Source organism: Rhinoderma darwinii, chromosome 2, assembly GCF_050947455.1.
Source record: "Rhinoderma darwinii isolate aRhiDar2 chromosome 2, aRhiDar2.hap1, whole genome shotgun sequence".
NCBI lineage: Eukaryota > Metazoa > Chordata > Amphibia > Anura > Rhinodermatidae > Rhinoderma > Rhinoderma darwinii.
Genome location: NC_134688.1, coordinates 367,026,695 through 367,047,278, shown reverse-complemented (window position 1 = coordinate 367,047,278; position 20,584 = coordinate 367,026,695). Strand labels below are relative to the sequence as shown.

General features: G+C 43.3%; 1 protein-coding gene across 2 annotated transcripts in view; it reads left to right on the top strand.

The window, feature by feature from the left end:
• The first annotated feature begins 851 nt into the window (after nt 1-851).
• The window catches only part of CTTNBP2NL (CTTNBP2 N-terminal like), a 75,480-nt gene continuing 55,747 nt past the window's right edge, over nt 852-20,584 (top strand). The window contains exon 1 of one of the 2 annotated variants that reach the window (XM_075853871.1): nt 852-951. Coding sequence is in view for 1 of the 2 variants with exons in the window: in XM_075853870.1 (XP_075709985.1) it covers nt 15,154-15,165 (12 nt within the window). In the remaining variant the exon portion in view is untranslated. Of the gene's footprint in view, nt 952-15,016; nt 15,166-20,584 lie in introns of those variants that run through there. The other variant, XM_075853870.1, reaches the window with a different exon arrangement.

The following is a 20,584-nucleotide window of genomic DNA, read 5'->3' as shown; positions in this document are numbered from 1 at the left end:
GGATGCAGTATAGATTATACATATAACCTATAGCCCCTACATACAGTCTGGATAATATATACACATAATAGCCCCTGCAAACAGTATGTGATATATAAATATAGCCCATGTGTGTATGTATATATATATATATATATATATATATATATATATATATATATAGCCGTTGAATACAGTATGGATTACATATATATTTTACAGCCCCTGAATACAGTATGGATTATATATACTCTATAGCCCCTGCATACAGTATGGATTATATATACACTTTACAGCCCTTGCATACAGTATGTGTTATAGAAATATAGCCCCTGCATACAGTATGGATTATATATACTCTATAGCCCCTGCATAAAGTATGGATTATATATACTCTATAGCCCCTGCATACAGTATGGATTATATATACTCTATAGCCCCTGCATACAGTATGGATTATATATACTCTATAGCCCCTGCATACAGTATGGATTATATATACTCTATAGCCCCTGCATACAGTATGGATTATATATACTCTATAGCCCCTGCATACAGTATGGATTATATATACTCTATAGCCCCAGCATACAGTATGGATTATATATACATATAGTAGAAGAGGATGTTGTGTAGCCCCCTCCCTCCCCCTCTATAGCTGGGGTGTACAGATGTATTATGAGGAGGTAGGGGGAGGGAGAGGACGGAGAAGTTACACTATTGTTTCCCTGTGTATGTCAGCTGCCTGCCGCTCAGGATGACAGAGGACGAGCAGTGAGAGGGATGGATGTGGCCTCTCCCAGTCCTGTGTGAGTGGTCCAATCACTTCTCCCGGCTGACGGGAGCCAATCCAGGAGCTGTTTACATGGAGTGCGGCCGGAGCACAGCCTGGTCCTGATTGTATAGGGCTGGGAGGAAACCTCACCGGGAGATTGTCTCACTGCGTCCTGCTCTGCAACAAAGGAGCGAAGTGTGAGTACAGCGCTCTACTACCACTTCTATACTAGGGTTCATGAGAGGGATGATGTGGGGGAGCTGCTCCGGGGGAGGCTGTGATGCTGCGGGGCTCAGTATTAGGGGCCTCTCTCCTCACACTGTAGCTCGATGCCTCATACATAGTGTGTGCCAGGGTATACTACTGACACAGGACAGGATGCCTTCTATGCTGGGACTGGTACATAGTGTGTGCCAGAGTATACTCTACTGATACTGACTATGGTGCCTTCTATGTAGAGACTGGTACACAGTGTGTGCCAGGGTATACACTACTGACACTGGACAGGATGCCTTCTATGCTGGGACTGGTACATAGTGTGTGCCAGGGTATACTCTACTGATACTGACTATGGTGCCTTCTATGCAGAGACTGGTACATAGTGTGTGCCAGGGTATACACTACTAATACTGGACAGGATGCCTGCTATGCTGGGACTGGTACATAGTGTGTGCCAGGGTATACTCTACTAATACTGCAGCTGGATGCCTCCTTTGCTGGGACTGGTACATAGTGTGTGCCAGGGTATACACTAATGCTGCTGATACTGGAGCTGGATGCCTCTTATGTAAGGACTGGTACATAGTGTGTGCCAGGGTATACACTAGTAATACTGGAGCTGGATGCCTCCTTTGCTGGGACTGGTACATAGTGTGTGCCAGGGTATACACTAGTAATACTGGAGCTGGATGCCTCCTTTGCTGGGACTGGTACGTAGTGTGTGCCAGGGTATACACTAGTAATACTGGAGCTGGATGCCTCCTTTGCTGGGACTGGTACATAGTGTGTGCCAGGGTATACACTAATGCTGCTGATACTGGAGCTGGATGCCTCCTATGCTGGGACTGGTACATAGTGTGTGCCAGGGTATACACTAATGCTGCTGATACTGGAGCTGGATGCCTCCTTTGCTGGGACTGGTACGTAGTGTGTGCCAGGGTATACACTAGTAATACTGGAGCTGGATGCCTCCGTTGCTGGGACTGGTACATAGTGTGTGCCAGGGTATACACTAATGCTGCTGATACTGGAGCTGGATGCCTCCTATGCTGGGACTGGTACATAGTGTGTGCCAGGGTATACACTAGTAATACTGGAGCTGGATGCCTCCTTTGCTGGGACTGGTACATAGTGTGTGCCAGGGTATACACTAATGCTGCTGATACTGGAGCTGGATGCCTCTTATAAAGCAATACTGCTGATAGATGAGAATCCAGCACCCAATATCTTATGAAACTGGTAGTATCACAAACTGTTTGGCATGCCATGGTATATTGCTGGTAGTGTGCAGATGTTTATTATATATGGGTAACTTGTGATTGACTCAGCAAAGAAGCAATGTGGCACCTTGAGCAATGTATTTACTGACGTCTGAGCTTTGTGGCTTAAACATTAGCAACTTGTGAATTGTGTTAGCGAGTACTTTCATACAGTGGCAAATATTCGCATCCTGAGAGAAGGGCCCTTAGTAAACCTGGCACGTGTGCCCGCTGCCACTACTATTAACGTGTTATTTCAACCATGGACGGCTCTTCTGCCCTCTATTATTACGTTTCCTAATGTTTTCCAGACCGGCCAGTAAATTAGAATAAAGCTGGACTATTAATAATATTTTCCAGTTGTTTTGTCGTCTCTGCCTCCCTCACATACGCTTTTTTTTTTTTTACCCAGGGTCCACAGGGTTCAGTTACGTTTTTCTCATGATCTTGTTTCCTTTTGAAAAAAAAAATTATTAAATAAAGCGTTCTTCTGCATTACCTACGCTACCAACGTGCCCCCCCCTCCAGACTAAGATTTCATACCTATCAAGGTTCTCCGTTTCAAATACACGTGTTATATATGGAAGCCTGTAATGCTGGAAAACCCAAAATCCCTTTCCAGACGCCTTCACCCATAGAAGTTTAATGTCAATTTAATCTGCATCTAAAACGCTAGTTATTAAAATGTAAAGTGTTTTTAGTGGCGATTTTCATTTGGTGTCATTTTGTACATGTTCCGTTTTTTCTGGTGTTTTTGAAGTCCTATAGAGAAGCCCATGGGATAAACGCCTGAAAAAGACCCCGTAACTAGAGCAGGCTGCGTTGGGAAAAAACCGGCACTGACCACAAAATGACCTCAAAAACACCACAAAACAATACACAGTTGTGTGTAGTACATTTTATGTTTTAGTATAGACTTTAATGTAACATCTGGTCGCACTAAAAATGCTGCCGAAAACGCCACGAGAAAAAACACAATCACAGCAAACCGCTGTGCGTGTGAATCCAGCCTTAAAGGGATCCTGTCATCAACATCTTACCTGTTAAACTCGCCTGACCCCTCAATGGCCGCAGCTGTCCAGAGTTCGTTCCTGTTCTCTTCTTTCCTGAAGTCCTCCTCTGCCAGTAAATATCGTCGTTTAAACTTTTCCCGCCTTTTATGGTAATTATTTTTCCCTCTGGGATGCAGCTTCTTAACCACGCCCACTGCCACCACCTGTCCGATCCTGACTGGCTAATGAGCTGTCAATCAAAAAGAAGGAAGTGGAGTCCACTCTGAGATGCTGGAGGAATGAAAACCTGACTCTTTTCAGATGAAGATTTGACTCTTTTCTGCTCATTTGCATACGGCGTGGGACCACTGAAAAACGGAATACTAAAGTTACAGAGCTTACTTAGAACATATTTATGGCTTAGATGACAATGATTTTTCACCCACTTTCACCAGGTATTGCTGGCTTTATAGCTAAAATGCTGGTGACAGGTTCCCTTTAAGGCTTAATTTACCCAGTAATATTGTCTGTCCGTGTTCTATCCCAGACTCGCACTACCCAATGGCCCAATTCACACACACATTTTTCCACACGGAAGCGTGGAAAAAGTTGCATCATACACCGTTGGAGACTAATTTGCCGGGGAAATTCGCCAAATCAATGGGGCACAAAAAGAACAGACCGCATACGAACACCATCCATATACATCCGTATTTCACGGATCTGTTGCTAAGCGATGCAGAAAAAAATGGATGACATGTGGAAGTCAAATACAGACACATAAAACTCATACAGACTTGATATGTACTCCATACGATGAAAAACGATGGTTTCTTGGGATGCGAAACGGACGATTTTATACATGGTTATGGAAACTAGGCCTAACGCCTCATGCACACGGCCGTGTGTGCCGTCTAAGTCCTGTCAGTGATCCGAGGAAAGATAGGACGTGTTCTATCTTTAGTCGAATGGAAGACTTGGACCATTTTTCATGGACCTGATAAAGTGAATGGGTATGTGAAGACTACCGGGTGCCACTCGGATGTTGTCAAAAACTGCCCGAGTGGCACAACGGTCATGTGCAAGAGGCGTAAGGCATTAGAAACATCATAGAGGGCACCATCCACCATAAGGCCGGCTCTACTCAGCTTAATGGGCTATTCCAGCCATATACATTTAATCACCCATTCACTAAATGTTAGATTGGTGGGACCCTCAGTAATTGCTAGAACGGGGGACCTTGGTCAGCTTCCATAGGGTTGTCACCAGTTTTTCTAAAGTTATGTACAGCAAATCAGTGGCAATATGGGATATAGATCACTACCATACTTTGGTTTACGGCACTAAACTCTTCTACTCCTGTAGATAATTTGACCACATTCCTTCACCTGTAAAGCAAATTAGAAGACCCCAATGTATCCAGGATCGTCTTGACTTATTGAAGAGATAATCTTATACTTTATATCCACGGAAACAGCTCATCCTGAGTCATCCTCCTATTTATAGTGCTGTGAATACTGAACCAAACGGCTATACCTGTGAGTGACGGACAGAAGACAGCGCGTTCCAGTGTTCAGAGCGCCGTTCTCACCACATAAATATTTCCAGCACACGACTCCTGATGTACCATCTGGCTGCCCGCCATCACTCACACATGTCCACAATATACAGTGCATTTGTGAAGTCTTCAGACCCTTGGCCATGTGCTAAAATAAAAATCAAGTTTTTCCCTAACATTCTGCACTCAATACCCCATAATAACCAAGTGAAAACAATGTTAGTAATCTTTGCTAATTTATTGAAAAGGAAAAGCTGAAATATTGCATTGATATAAGTATTCAGACCCTTTACTCAGTACTTAGGTGAATCACTTTTGGCAGCAATAACAGCCTCCAGTCGTCTTAGGTATGATGTCACAAGGTTTGCACATGTGGATTTGGGGATTTGCTGCCATTTACCTCTCAAGCCGTCAGGTTGGATGGGGAGGATCGGTGGACAGTCATTTTCAGGTCATCCGGAGATGTTCAAGTCAGGGCTCTGGCTGGGCCACTCAAGGACAGTCACAGAGCTGTCCCTAAGCCACTCCTGAGATGCCTCGGGTGTGTGCTTAGGGTCATTGTCTTGTTGGAAGATGAACCTTTGGCCCAGTCTGACGTCCAGAACACTCTCTATCAGGTTTTCATTAAGGATATCTCTGTACTTTGGCCCACTCATCTCTACTTTAACCCTGACCAGTCTCCATGTCCCAGCCGCTGAAAAACACCCCCACAGCATGATGCCGCCACCACCATGCTTCACTGTAGGGATGGTATTGGGCAGGTGATGAGCAGTGCCTGGTTTCCTTCAGACATGATGCTTAGAATTGAGGCCAACAAGTCCAATCTTGGTTTCATCAGACCACAGAACCTTGTTTCTCAGTCTGAGAGTTCTTTAGGTGCTTTTCTTGCAAACTCCAGACGACCTTTCATGTGTCTTTTACTGAGGAGAGGCTTCGTTTTGGTCACTCTGCTGTAAAGCCCAAATTGGCGAAGTGGTTCAGTAATGGATGACCTTCTGGAAGTTTCTCCCATCTGCACACAGGATCTTTGGAGCACAGCCAGAGTGACCAATGGGTTCTTGGTCACCTCTCATACCAAGGCTGTTCTTCACCCGATTACTTAGTTTGGTGGGGCAGCCATCTCTGGTTGTTCCAAACTTCTTAGATTTAAGAATTATGGAGGCCACTGTGCTCTTGGGAACTTCCAGTGCAGCAGAAGCTTATTTGTACCCTTCTCCAGATCTGTTTCCCCACACAATCCTGTCTCTGAGCTCTACAGGCAGTTCTTTCCTCCTCCTGGCTTAGTTTTTGCTCTGATATGCATTGTCAGCTGTGAGACCTTATATAGACAGGGGTGTGTCCAAATCATGTCCAATCAAATGTATTTACCACAGGTGGACTCCAATCAAAGTGTAGAACATCTATGATCAATGAGAGGCCCCCAGAGCTAAATTGTAAGTGTCATAGCAAAGGGTCTCAATACTTATATAAGTCCATGCAAAATTTTAGCTTTTCATTTTTAATAAATTTGCAACGTTTTCTACATTTCTGTTTTCACTTTGTCATTATGGGGTATTGAGTGCAGAATGATGGGGAAAACGTAAATTATTTTTTTTTTAGCACAAGGCCTCATAACATAATGTGAAAAAAGTGAATGGATCTGAAGATTTTTCGAATGCACTTGTACACATGGCCCTCTATTATACATCAGTTTTGTCAGACCAGGAAAAGGATTGCAAAGGTTGTAAAACCTATTTATGCTGCGCTCCGTGACCTAATGTGTAGAAATGACGCCTGTGTTTCTGGGTTTCACGCATGTATTTTGCACCATGTGTAAAGTTCATGCCAATCTGTGATCTTTAAACTTATATGGAAGGCTCTACCTACGTGTAATGTTTACCTTCTATTTTCTTCATTGTTGCGTTGTCTAATGGGAGACTGAAGTAGTCCGGCATCTTCTTTCTGTCTCATCAAAGACTCCTCCTTTTTTTCCCCACAATGCTTTAAACTGCAGCTCTGGGTTAAAGGGGTTGTCCTATTGTGACAACCACTTTTCTAAATACAGACTCATTGACGATCAGTGATTTGTAGCAGGTCGGGCTGATGAAACACCTGGCGGTCTATCAGGGGTTTCCATATGCCCCAATAAAACATGGAGAGGTTGTCCTCATGAGACAACCATTTAAAGTGTAACTAAATGTTTAAAAAACTTTTGACATGTCAGAAGTTTTGATCGGTGGGGTGACTAGCACGGAGACCCCCACCAATCGCTAAAACTAAGCGGTAGAAGCGCTTTAGTGAGCGATGTACCGCTTCGCTTCTGATTTGGCTTTCCTCTGAAAGCCGAGCGAGCCGTGAACAGAACCATAGACTTTCTATTGAGCCCGTACACCGCTCGCTTGGCTTTCCGAGGAAAACCGATCAGAAACTAAGCGGCACAGTTCTCAGCCAAGCGCTTCTCGCACTTCGTTTTAGCGATCGTTGGGGGTCTCTGTAATCGGACCCCCACAGATAACTTCTGACATGTTACACTGGCATGTCCAAAAGTTTTTTAAAAACATTTGTTACACTTTAAAGATTGGCTGCTGTGTATACGAACAAGCACTCCACCATACCAGGTAGTCCGTTCATAAAGGGATTAAATAAGTTCATCTTATTCCTGTGTAACCACGAGTTGATAATATGGAACTATCAGTTCAACACAAGTGCAAATAGTGTTGTCATGAGGACACAGAAAAAGCAGCATTTCTTACAGGAGGCTTGTCACTTTAACCATTGTGTAGAATTCTGATTTTTACAAATATTTTTCTCTCTTTAATACAGATCTTCTGGTAGATCTACACTATTTTCCTCATCATATATTTAGACATAGATATTGATTGCTGGTCCACAGGGCAAAATGGCACATGGTTACCCCAACTACTGGGTTATCCTAAAGACAGTTCAATTTATTATTCGTCATTTTCCCTGAGGTTTTAAAGTATTTGTTTCTTTCTATGCCTGGTCTTTGGTTCTAATGTTAACGTCCAGCTCGCATTACATTATTCGCGTTGGGGGATCCTACCGATTTTGATAATCTGATGTGTATGGCCGCTTCCCTAATGTTCCTTGATGGCAGATTTGGAAGGAAACGGTTGGGCGTCTAACAGTGCGGCACTAAAGAATATGTTGGTGCGCTATAATTGAAGACTATAATGAAAGATATGAAGGTAACATCTGCGACTATACAATATTATATTTATTAGAGAGCTGGACAAATCCTACAAGCCAGGTAGCCAGTGTATCTAGAAATGTCATGTTGATGCCTGAGGCCTCATGCACACGACCGTAATGGTTTTTACTGACCGCAATTACAGATCCACAAATATGGGTGCACATCCGTAGGCGTCCATAAATGCAGAAGCGCCCATGGGCTTCTATGGGCAAGTCCGTGCCGCAATTGCGGACAAGAATGGGACATGTTCTATATTTTGCAGATCATTTCTACGGCTCGGAAACACATCCGTAAATATACGGAAAGGTGTCCGTGGCCTGTAGAAGTGAATCGGTCTGCAATTTCACCCAAAATTCCGGATAAAAATTAGGATCTTAATGTCTATCGAATTTCTTATTCAAAACTGAATCTAGATCCCAGAGTGATGTAACTGGTTCTTAAAGGGAACCTGTCACCAGCATTTCACCTATTAAACCGACTATACCTGGTGGTAGTGGGTGAAAAATCATTTCTATATAACCTATAATTGTCTTCTTAGTCGGCTCTGTACCTTTAGTATTCAGTTTTTTAGTGTTCCCGTGCCGTATGCTAATGAGCAGAAAAGAGTCAAATCTTCGTTTTGAAAAGAGTCAAATCTTCATTCCTCAAGTCTTTCCGAGTTTACCTCACCTTCTTACTTTTGATTGACAGCTCCTCGCCTTCCCCCAGCACACACAATCCCGCACTTGTGCATTGATGTCCTCTTCTGGTGTGTGCGCACAAAGGGACACCGGATTATTACGATAAAAGGCGCGAAACGTTTGCAGACCGTTATTTACAGTCGGAGGAGGCGTTTAGGAGAGGGGATAACGGCAATGAACTTTTCATAGCAGCGGCCAGTGAGGGAGAAGTAAAGTTCAATAGGTGAAATGCTGGTGACAGGTTCCCTTTAAAGAACACACTAAACTGATGGATCACATTCACTAATACAGAACATGTTCTACATTGGCATTAGGACAGACTGGTAAAGAAGGAGAGAGGACCGTGCCCGCAAGGGCTTGGGAGTCTCCATTGCAGATTTTTTAAATAATTGCAGGAAAAAATAACAGAAATCCGACACTTAAGATTTTTAATTTCTGGTGGCTCATGAATGAATGCTCGGGGTGAGATAGTAGCCGTTGTCCTAATAAAGGATGGCTTCGGCAGCTAATTTCCAGGCATTTATGGACATTTGATTGAATCCGTATGGCACAGGGCTATATATAGTCATGAATGGAGCTCTGCCTGTTTATTTTCCTTACATTCCTCCCTGACCCAGAGTCATAGGGCTGAAATTTCCATTATGTGTGCAGGGAATGAATAGGGCATCTCATCACTGGAGAGCTGTTACATTGCTGCCTGGTTTATTAGAAAGGACGTTTTACAAGTGCGATAAATCATAGTGCACACGATTTTGGCCATTTTTTGGCGCTGATTCTGATGCAGTTTCTGTGTCCAAATCAGCGTCAAAAACTCTGTGTGATCTGACCCTTATGAGTGCCATGTCCTTCGCATAACAACATAATTGCATTTAGCATTGATATATATATATATATAAATATATATATATATATATATATATATATATACTTTATTTATTTTTTTTGTCCTCAGTCTTTCACTTGGGTATTTTATTTGCCTGAAATGGCCAAACTTTGATACCAAGTGCCAGGACTCTTTTATTCCCATCTCCAAGACCACCACTATTTCAGTTTTTTGACGAGAATGAAAATAATAAACCTGCAGAGCCATTATAAATTATTCAGCTTAGTTTGGATATAAAAATTATTGGTTTAAGGGAATGAGTAGGACTAAAAGGCACGTCCGCTGCCAGTGTAGAGTCGCTAAACACTTGGTGCCAAAGTGTTAAGTACTCTCTACAGGAGGAATGACACTTTCTTTAACTGGCGTGTACTTCAGAGCCGCCTCTCCTCAACAGATCTTATCAATTCTTAGGTATCCTCAGCAGCATTCGATTTCACATAACAGGAATTTCTAAGAGGCTAGGTCATGAAAATCATGCATGCCAAGTTCAGGTTTATCAGCATAATTAAAAATAAAACTTGTCTGGGCTTTACTGCAATCCCTTACATGTCAATCTGAAGTGTCAGGTAGTAGTGAGCACCGATAGCAGTTTAATATTTCCTCTATTCTACCAAACTAGCTCAACCATGTTTGTAAAATCAGCAGCGATTGCCACTTTTTGAACATTTTTGACTGTATAACTCGTGCAGTAAAGAAGCCTAAGTGTTTGTGCTCAAGATCGGCAACAGTAGCCACATCTCAAATTGGTCATTGGGTAGTAATGTAAGCACTGCTGCCGGTCACTCCACGGTCTAGTGTAAATGCTGCCGGTCACTCCACGGTCTAGTGTAAATGCTGCCGGTCACTCCACGGTCTAGTGTAAATGCTGCCGGTCACTCCACGGTCTAGTGTAAAGGCTGCCGGTCACTCCACGGTCTAGTGTAAAGGCTGCCGGTCACTCCACGGTCTAGTGTAAATGCTGCCGGTCACTCCACGGTCTAGTGTAAATGCTTCCGGTCACTCCACGGTCTAGTGTAAATGCTGCCGGTCACTCCACGGTCTAGTGTAAATGCTGCCGGTCACTCCACGGTCTAGTGTAAATGCTGCCGGTCACTCCACGGTCTAGTGTAAATGCTGCTACTGGTCAGTCCACGGTCTAGTGTAAATGCTGCCGGTCACTCCACGGTCTAGTGTAAATGCTGCTACTGGTCAGTCCACGGTCTAGTGTAAATGCTGCTACTGGTCAGTCCACAGTCTAAGGTCGGATTTACACGAGCATGTCCGTTTTTCGTGCGCAAAAAACGCTGCATTTTGCACGCGCAAAAGCTACATATCAGCTCCGTGTGTCAGCTGCGTATGATGCGTGGCAGCGTGATTTTCGCGCAGCCGCCATCATTATGACACTCTGTTTGTATGTTTGTAAACAGAAAAGCACGTACTTTTCTGTTTTCATTCATAGATTTTACTGCTGTTGCGCGAATCTCGCGCGTCACACAGAAGTGCTTCCGTGTGCTGCGCGTGATTTTCACGCACCCATTGACTTCAATGGGTGCATGATGCGCGAAAAACACAGAAATATAGGACCTGTCGTGAGTTTTACGCAGCGGACACACGCTGCGTGAAACTCACGGACATTCTGCACTGCCCCATAGACTAACATAGGTCGGTGCGAGGCGTGTGAAAATCACGCGCGTTGCACGGACCTATTATACGTTCGTCTGAATAAGCCCTAAGGCCTTATTCACATGAGCGTAGTTCACGTCCGTGAAAATCACGCGCGTAGCACGGACCTATGTAAATCAATGGGGCCGTTCAGACAGTCCGTGATTTTCACGCAGCGTGTGTCCGCTGTGTAAAACTCACGACGTCCTATACTTGAGCAGTTTTCGCGCCTATTGAAGTCATTGGGTGCGTGAAAATCACATGCGGCACACGGACGCACTTCCGTGTGCTGCGCGTGATTTTCGCAACAGTTGTTTAAGAAATGAAGGCAAAAATAAAAGCACCTCCTTCAATGCTGATTTTAAACATAAAAACAGTGTCCTAACGATACCACATGCGCGAAAATCACGCAGACACGCACCATACACGGATGTCACACTGAACTGCAATGCGCGCAAAACGATGCGTTTTTTGCGTGCGCAAAACGCACGTTCGTGTGAATAAGGCCTAATGTAGGCACTACTGCCAGTCACTTCACAATTTAGCGTACATGCTGCCGCCGCTCAGTCCACAATCTAGCGTACATGTTTCCGCCGCTCAGTCCACAGTCTAGCGTAAATGCTGCTGCCGCTCATTCCACAGTTTAGCGTAAATGCTGCCGCCAGTCACTCCATAGTCTAGTGTAGACATTGCTCCCGGTGTATATAAAAAATATTATTTGGCTAGTAACTTTTAGGGCGGATTCACACGAGCGTGTGCGTTTTGTGTGCGCAAAAGTCACTTAACAGCTCCGTGTGTCAGCCCCGTATGATGCGCGGCTGCGTTATTTTCGCGCAGCTGCTATCATTATGACACTCCGTTTGGATGTTTGTAAACAGAAAAGCACGTGGTGCTTTTCTGTTTTCATTCATAGATTGACAGCTGTTGCGTGAATCACGCGCATCCCACGGAAGTGCTTCCATGTGGTGCGCGTGATTTTCACGCACCCATTGTCTTCAATGGGTGCGTGATGCGCGAAATATGGCCAAAGAACGGACATGTCGTGACTTTTTCGCAGCGGACTCACGCGGCGTAAAAATCACGCAACTGTCTGCACGGCACCATAGACTAATATAGGTCCGTGCGAGGCGCGTGAAAATCACGCTCGTTGCACGGACGTATATACCGTTCGTCTAAATAAGTCCTAAGTGTAACAAATAACTTGCCTGATAGATCAATGTCTATGATAACTGTTTAGCAAAGCTATCGAGTCTTTCCACCATTCAGGAAGCCATGCTCACACTATTCCTATGCATTAGTTCCTGCGCCGAGGATGTTCTCAGCTCCTGATTACAGTTATTTTACTGTTGGTTCTATGGAGGACGCCAGCCAGGTGTTCAGCACATAAAGAGTGGAGAGGTAAAACACCATAGGATTATCTGCCATTATCTCCGCTGCACTTTTCCTTCAGGGTTGAAAGGAAGTATTCTAGTTGAACTCTGTTTGTCTATTGTGGGGCTGAGCATTGTCTGCAGCTTGGTAAAAAGAAACGTAATCTTATTGGGGCAGACGTTTCAATATGTGATACCCAATGTAATTACGTAAGTAGCGGACCCCCAGAAAAAGATTTAGAGTATTTTAGTCATATGCTGCTTCTTTGCGCCCAAAAAAATATAGATCTGTAGTTTCGTGTTACACCAGAAAACTTTTCTTTATCCTGCACCAAGCGCATACAGGATTTTTAATTATTGCCTATTGCTTATATAGCGCCAACATATGATGGAGCAATGTACATCAATCCCTGTCCCCACCTAAATTCCCCACCTTAAACTCACGCACACGCCAGGGCCAATTTCTAAGGAAGCTAATAGTTCATCTAGAAGTATATTTTTGGAGTGTGGGAGGAAATTGAAGTACCAGGAGGAAACCCACGCAAACATGAGAAACACAGTCCGGTTCGAACCCAGGACCACCGTACTGCCAGCTAACTGTACTAACCACTGAGCCACAGTGCCAGGGCTACGGGGCAACATCTAAGGTGCGATGCCACGTCGATTATTACCTATACGGAAAGCCGGTAACGAGCTACATTTTGACTATACCTTATATAAGTGTAGACACGGAAGTTGCATTTTAACTGCAGTTTTACTGTGAATTTCAGTTGATTCGTAGTCCTAGCCTAAACGTGGACATTCAGCTATGCGAGTCTGGAAATGATTGCATATAAACCACGTTCACAAGCTGCGCTGGGATTAAACTAAGCGGTTTTAAAATGTGCAATTTGTAGCTCTACTCCGGTATTATGTAATTGAAAAGGTATCACTGGGTCATGAGAATCCTGTGGAGGCGGAACCCACAAATCCTATTATTCAAGTGGCATTACACCCATATGACCTGCCGGGGCTCCTTACACAACACTTTTCCATTTGGTGAAATAGTTTGTTTTGTGAAGCTGGTTAAGAATTTACTGGATGCGGAGCAGTAACCATCTCTAAAGGTAAGTAGGAAGATTTACTGAATTGTTGCCTCTCCATTCTTCAGTTGGTACATTGTTTAGTGCTAGTTGAAGGTGACGTGGTCTAAGGGACTGTTCACATCACCGTTCGCTTTCCGTTCCGGGGTTCCGGCGGAGGTTTCCGTCGGGTGAACCCCGCAACGGAAAGTGAAAGCACAGCTTCTGTTTCAGTCACCATTGATCTGAATGGCGACAGAAACATCGCTAATGGTTTCCGCTCGTCACCATTCCGGCAGGTTTCCGGTTTTCCGACGGAATCAATAGCGCAGTCGACTCTGTGATTACGGGCACGGTCTTGTGCAGGGGGCCTTATGTTGGAGGATCCAGCATGTCGGTGCATTACACGGACAGCCCATTAATTTCAATAGAAATTGTGTAATGCTTCATTTCCGCTGTGGTGCTGCTGCAGGCAAATTGAACGCTTTCTTGCGGGTTCCCCAGCAGATTATAGCTAGTCAATTGGGGTTCACATGTGATCAGCTTTATGAATGAGCCTGAGGGACCCTAGACAGCCCCTCTGATGATATACCGTATATTGTATGTATTTGTGGCAGGCCAGGTGTTGACTCCGTGATTCACAGCAGTGTGGGTGGAGGTGTGGATGGCTCGTAATGTTCCGAGTGATGCAAACCCTGTTCCTGCTGTAGTGAAACTCTGAGCTTGGACTGGATCCAAGATCAGGGCGGCTGTCACTGAAGAGACCTACGGGTGTGACGTACAGAAAGCAGTTCAATAATTGACCGTTTCTGTTCCCATGGCGATGGTTGTTTTTTCTAACGTTGTCATATTTGCTTAGATGAAACTTTTGCTCTATGTCTTCCTGTAGCTTCTGCCTTTTATTATAATACATATATATTATTCCTGTTCTAGGATCTATTAACAGATCTAAGGTAGAGCTACACATGGTCAGGACTATCGGAGCTCCCACCAGTCACTAGAATGCGGCGGAGTTGCAGTTCTCCGCACAGTGTCCGGACAGGAGCGGCGCTGTGCAGGGGAAAAACGCTTCACACTAGTGATTAATAGGGATCCAAACTGTTGGGAGCGCTCGTATCTTTCATTAATCTGCTCACATCATTGGAGGGTGACTGTGCATGAAACCGTTCTAATACCCCTCGTCCTCGAGATTGGTGGGGGTTCTAGCTATCGGGCCCCTACCAACCAGACTTGTATTTCTTTTCCGGTTGACATGTTTTTAAAGCCTGTCATCAGAAAGCTGATAATGTATTCTTACATATGTATGGAAACGTTTCAGTAGGTTGTAAGAACCGTTTCCCTGCTTTGTTCTAACAGGATCTGATCCTTTTTTGCTCTAGGCATATGGGATTTACATGGAAGGTTTATACCGATGAAGCCATTGTGCGGTAGCTGATTGGCTCCAAAAAAAACTCCAGCTATTGCAATGTGTAAAAACTGCGCTGTGTGAACAAGGCCTTTGCCAGTGGAGACCAAAAACGTACTTTTCCGCTCAATCCAACAGATGAACAATCTGGTAATAACAGTAACCCCGTATATTGTCTGTCTATTTATCGGTCTGCAATTTCTGAGGGAACACTTTTTTTCCCTTTCACTTAAAGGGAAATGTCCGTTAATTATTTATAAGTCAGATATGTATATGTTCTCAACACTCTTACCGTAAAAGAAAACGGAAACCGGATGGAGCCCATTAGAAGTCAATTGAATCTGACAGGATCTGTTAGGATCCATGTGAAAATGGATCCATCACGGCTGCCATAGCACTTTGACACTAATGTGATCAGACCCTAAGCAAGTTATTTGTTTATTTTTAATATTGCACATTTATATACCACTTTCTCACTCGTCGTGTAGACGTAATCTAACAAAGTCAATACCACGGTGTTCCTCTATTGTGTGACCGGTGATTTAACCCTGCCGAGCAGCAGTATACATTGCTTCCCTGGGAATATATGGAAAAGCCGGATGATTCTCATAAACGGGTCTCAGGTGGTCGATTGAGTGAATGGGCAATAAGCCTATTCTGCATGCAGCTAATTTTGTTACCCATACGACTAGCCATTAGCTTCACTATACCCTAGGGAGTAAGTTGTTTTAAGGATATCCCTTTACGTATCCTATATCTTTTATGTATTTAGTTCTGTTTGTATGTGCATTACGTGACTGCTTGTATTGTACGTTAACCCATACACTTGCGTCTAGCGCTTATTTACCTTTTTGGTGCCTTTCAGACAGCAGTTGGAATGGATTAAACATTAAACCTTTCAAAGCTCCACAGGGTCAGGAATGTAGCCACATAAATTCTGTAGCCTCGGGCTGTAGACTCCATTTACAAAAGACATTGGTGTTTTGTGTGCCCGCAGCAAGCTGAGTCTAAATGGACGTCCGTGCTAGTCGATGAAAATAATAGCGGTAGCGCAGATGCGGAGCAGACGGAGTCATGTTTCAACTAGAAGCTGCACGTGGAAGTCTCTTACCTCTTATTCCGGTTTTATATTCTTACGATAAAATGGAAGAAAACGACTTCTGTCTTCTTCAAAAAATAACAATTTTATACCGTAGTCCCTAAATCCCAAAAATTTCCAAACGTGGATCTCCAGGACTATGTCAATAAACAGGACTGGTTTGATATTACGGGCAGTTTTTGCTTATGTATAGTGGTTCCATGGGCAAAAAAATGTGTACACAGGGATAAAGGGGTTTATAGGGAAAGTAACCGCTAAATCTAAGAGCTCAGTGACTAAACCGTCCCATATAAAATGCTGTATAAACTTGTACAAACAATAGATTATTCATTGTATAATGGAAAGTATCGTACAATTTTCCAATATACTTTTTGTATAAATTCCTAAACGTTTGCTAGTTTTCTGCTTGCTAAAACTACTTTGTGCTAAAATCTACCAGTAGTAAACAATAAAGGTTCCTATTGGATGACCGCAAGCAGAGATCTTAATAACTGGTAAACTGACTTTGTTTTCGGTATACACGAATATTTGCTGACACTATAAGACCGCTTTTAAATCGTCGATGACGCAGGGTGAGAATTCTCGTCCTGAGCGGCAGGCAGTGCCCACGTCAGGACAAACATTCTCATCCTGCTGGTTGCGCGGGCACATCGTCGTATTCCCATGTGAACAGGGTGTCGGCTGTAAAACACAGCCGCAGCCCCGTTTAACCCTTTGAGTGCCAAAAAGTTACATTTTAGTTTCCTCTGACCAGAACCACCTTCCATGTGTTTGGAGAGACCACCACACGCTGTTTGGCGAAGTCCAAACTTTTTTTTGCATATTTCAGTTTTTAGTAGTGTTGTGTTTTGTTTTTTTTTTGTTCTTTTATTTCATTCCGCTGTAACAATTTGGACTATTTTGTCAGGTCCACTACATAAAGTCCAATGTAAAATTCATTTTAATCCAGGTTGTAATGCAGTAAAACAGGAAAACACCAAGGGGAAGAATACTTTTTGCAAGGCACTTCATGTGCCAGTGCATTATAGTGCAAAAAACAATAACAAATTCAAATGCTTAAGAATTTCTGGGGTGCGGCCGGCTAGTCACAGCTTCAGGAAATAATATTTATTGATTCCTAAAGACAGATTTTGTCCCAACCCCAAGTACCAATATTGATAAATCACAGTACATAAGTAAATTTAAATTTTCTTTTATGATTGCTTTGTATTAAAACTAGACCGGAAGTCAGAAGGTCAGTGAGAACAAGGGCCTGGTCCTTACCTTAGCTCTTGCCTTGAATCAGTATGTGGATGTTACAGTATGTTTTTAGTAACGTCAAAAAAATATGTAAATGCTTACAGTACCCTATGAGGGGGAGCATAAGTTGCAGGCGCCTTGTCATGGAAATTGGAGAGGCGCTTGTTTTTGAGTTCAGTAGGGGTTCCAGGTCACACCTCTCTGTGATTTTTGACATCCGAGTTATAGTCCTAAAAATGTATTTTGAGAAAACCCCTTATTCCCATCTCGGACATTTATGGTATATCCACTGGACATGCCATTGATATCCCATAAATGTGCATGCACCAATCTCTAGTATGGCACCCCCTGACCCCTGCCCTATCTTTTACTGTTGTCGATGGTCCTGGGCCACTCCGTTACGAGGTGTCCGGAAATACAGAAAAAGACGAGCTTGCTGACTCATGCTATTTCCCGTAACTCTCATAGAACTGAATAGGACACGAGAGACCGCGAGCTACGCTGTTTAAGGAACTCGTGAGCTACGGAAACAGCGTAGCTTAGCAATATCGGATGTTTCCATACCCTCAGCCTACTCGTAACCCAGTGACTGGGGACCAACGGCGGTGGGAGAAAGTAGGACAGGGTCAGGGGCCCCTTTCTAGAGATAGGTACGGGTCCCAAAGGTGGGACCTGCATCTATTGGACATTTATGGCATATCCTGTGGATATGCCATAAATGTCGGAGATGGGAATACCCCTTTAAGGGTGAAATCGCACACGGCAGATTTGTTGCAGAAATTTCTGTCACTGCCTAATTTATCTGCATGGGTCTTGCAGAAATCTACGCACCTACTGCAGAAACAATCCCCTTCGAATGTATGTGATGGATTTTCAGTCGCAGAAGTTTTTGCATTTTCTCCTTGGAGCATAAGCTTATGTACGGTGGGATAACCGCACTACTAGAGATTTCATGCTTTTGGCCGTTCTAATCTCATCTCTTCCGGAAGTACTGCTATTCTACCTCGCTTATCCTATTGGATCTTTTTTAAACATAAAGCAATTATTTGGCAAGGTCAGGAATTCAGGATGCTTATGAACAAATTCCTGATATTTTTTTTGTTTTTCTAACCTTCTATGACGGGTTGAATAAACCTTACTTGGCAACATTATGCGATGAGCACTGCAATGCCTGTAAACTGCATTGTTGTGTTGGTTGTATAATGACCTGTGCCCCTCCGCACTAGTTGTTCTGCCAGGACTACTATTACTTTCCCAGCTAGTTGTTATTGTTGTTTTTAGGTAGTTCCTAAGTTTATCTAGCCCGTTAGTGACCGGCCCATCGTGTTTCTACGTCGGTCACTAACGGGCTTTATTCCGATGCCATAGACTTTTTACGTCGCGGCATCGGAATAAGTAAACAGCAGGGAGCGGTCAAATCTCCCTGCTCTCAGCTGCCAGAGGCAGCTGAGGGCTGGGGGCGTCCCTGCTCTGCCGGGTGAGATCGATATTAGTATCGATCTCACCCGTTTAACCCCTCAGATGCTGTGCTCAATAGCGAGCACCGCATCTGAGTGGTTTTGGAGAGAGGGAGGGAGCTCCCTCTCTCCCCCACCGACACCCGGCGATACGATCGCCGAGTGTCTGTGTCTCTAATGGCAGCCGGGGGCCTAATAAAGGACCCAGGTCTGCCTGGAGTGAATGCCTGCTAGATCATGCCGGAGTCATGACCTAGCAGATGCCTGTCCGTTTTAAACGGACAGGCATAATACACTGCAATACAGAAGTATTGCAGTGTATTATAATAGCGATCGCAGAATCACATATTATAGTCCCCTAGTGGGACTAGTAAAAAAGTTTAAAAAAAAGTTTACAAAAATTAATTCAAAAAAGTGTTAAAAAAAAATGAAAAACCCACTTTTTCCCCTTACAAAATGCTTTACTATTAAAAAACCAAAATAAAGTAAAAAAGTTACACATATTTGGTATCGCCGCGTCCGTAACGACCCCGACTATAAATCTATTACATTATTTGACCCGCACTGTGAACGCTGTAAAAAATTAAATAAAAAACGACATAAAAATTGCTGTTTTCTGTGAATACTAACTTTAAAAAAATGTGATTAAAAAGTGATCAAAAAGTCGCATCTACTCCAAAATGGTACCAATAAAAACTACAAGTCGTCCCGCAAAAAAAAAGCCCTCATAGAACCGCATCGGCGAAAAAATAAAAACGTTACGGCTCTTCAAATATGGAGACACAAAAACAAATCATTTAGAAAAAAAAGCGTTTTTACTGTGTAAAAGTAGTAAAACATACAAAAACTATACAAATTTGGTATCGTTGCAATCGTAACAACCCGCTGAATAAAGTTATTGTGTTATTTATACCACACGGTAAACGGCGTAGATTTAGGACGCAAAAAAGAGTGGCGAAATTTCCGTTTTTTTTTTTTTTTTTTTTTCTATTCCCCCCCCCCCCCCGCCCCAAAAAAAAAGTTAATAAAAGTTAATCAATAAATATGTACCTCAAAATGGTGCTATTAAAAAATACAACTTGTCCCACAAAAAACAAGACCTTATACAGCTATGTCGACGCAAAGATAAAAAGGTTATAGCTCTTTGAATAGCTTGGTCATTAAGGTCCAGAGAAGCCAATATTTGCCTTTTATGTTTATTTGCGGGTCAGTTTAGTGAAAATGACTGTCAAGCTGCTCCGCTCTGTACTGAGACTTTGTAGCCGCCATGTTTCCGTTGATATTGTGCATTTGCCCCTATAAAGTAGTTTGTATGGACTCCAGATGTCTATGTGCCTGATAATTATCCCCTCTCAATGGAGAAAAAGATTCCTGTGGATGTGGTTGGAACATGAGCCTGTTGGGCTATACGTTTTATCATCCACAATGGCCACTTCTGTATTTTAGAGTTATTGAGTTAAGCGGTTCAAAGATTCAAATCGCCCATTTTTGCTATTTCTGTACCAAGATCAACCCGGTGAGTTGTCATATAGAAGATTCTCCTACTTGGTAACTCAATATGTAACACTGATACGTTCGCCACCATCTATTATGTTATTACGATCAAGATAAAAAAACAGATGAAAGGGGTTTAGAAGCTTGAAATGGGCAGAAATATTGTGTAGGGCAACTGTGCACCTATGGAATGTGCTGTATCCTATAGGACCGGCTGCATCTTTACAATGGTTTTTTATGCAGCTTCTGTACTTACAACAAATATGATTACATTTCGACC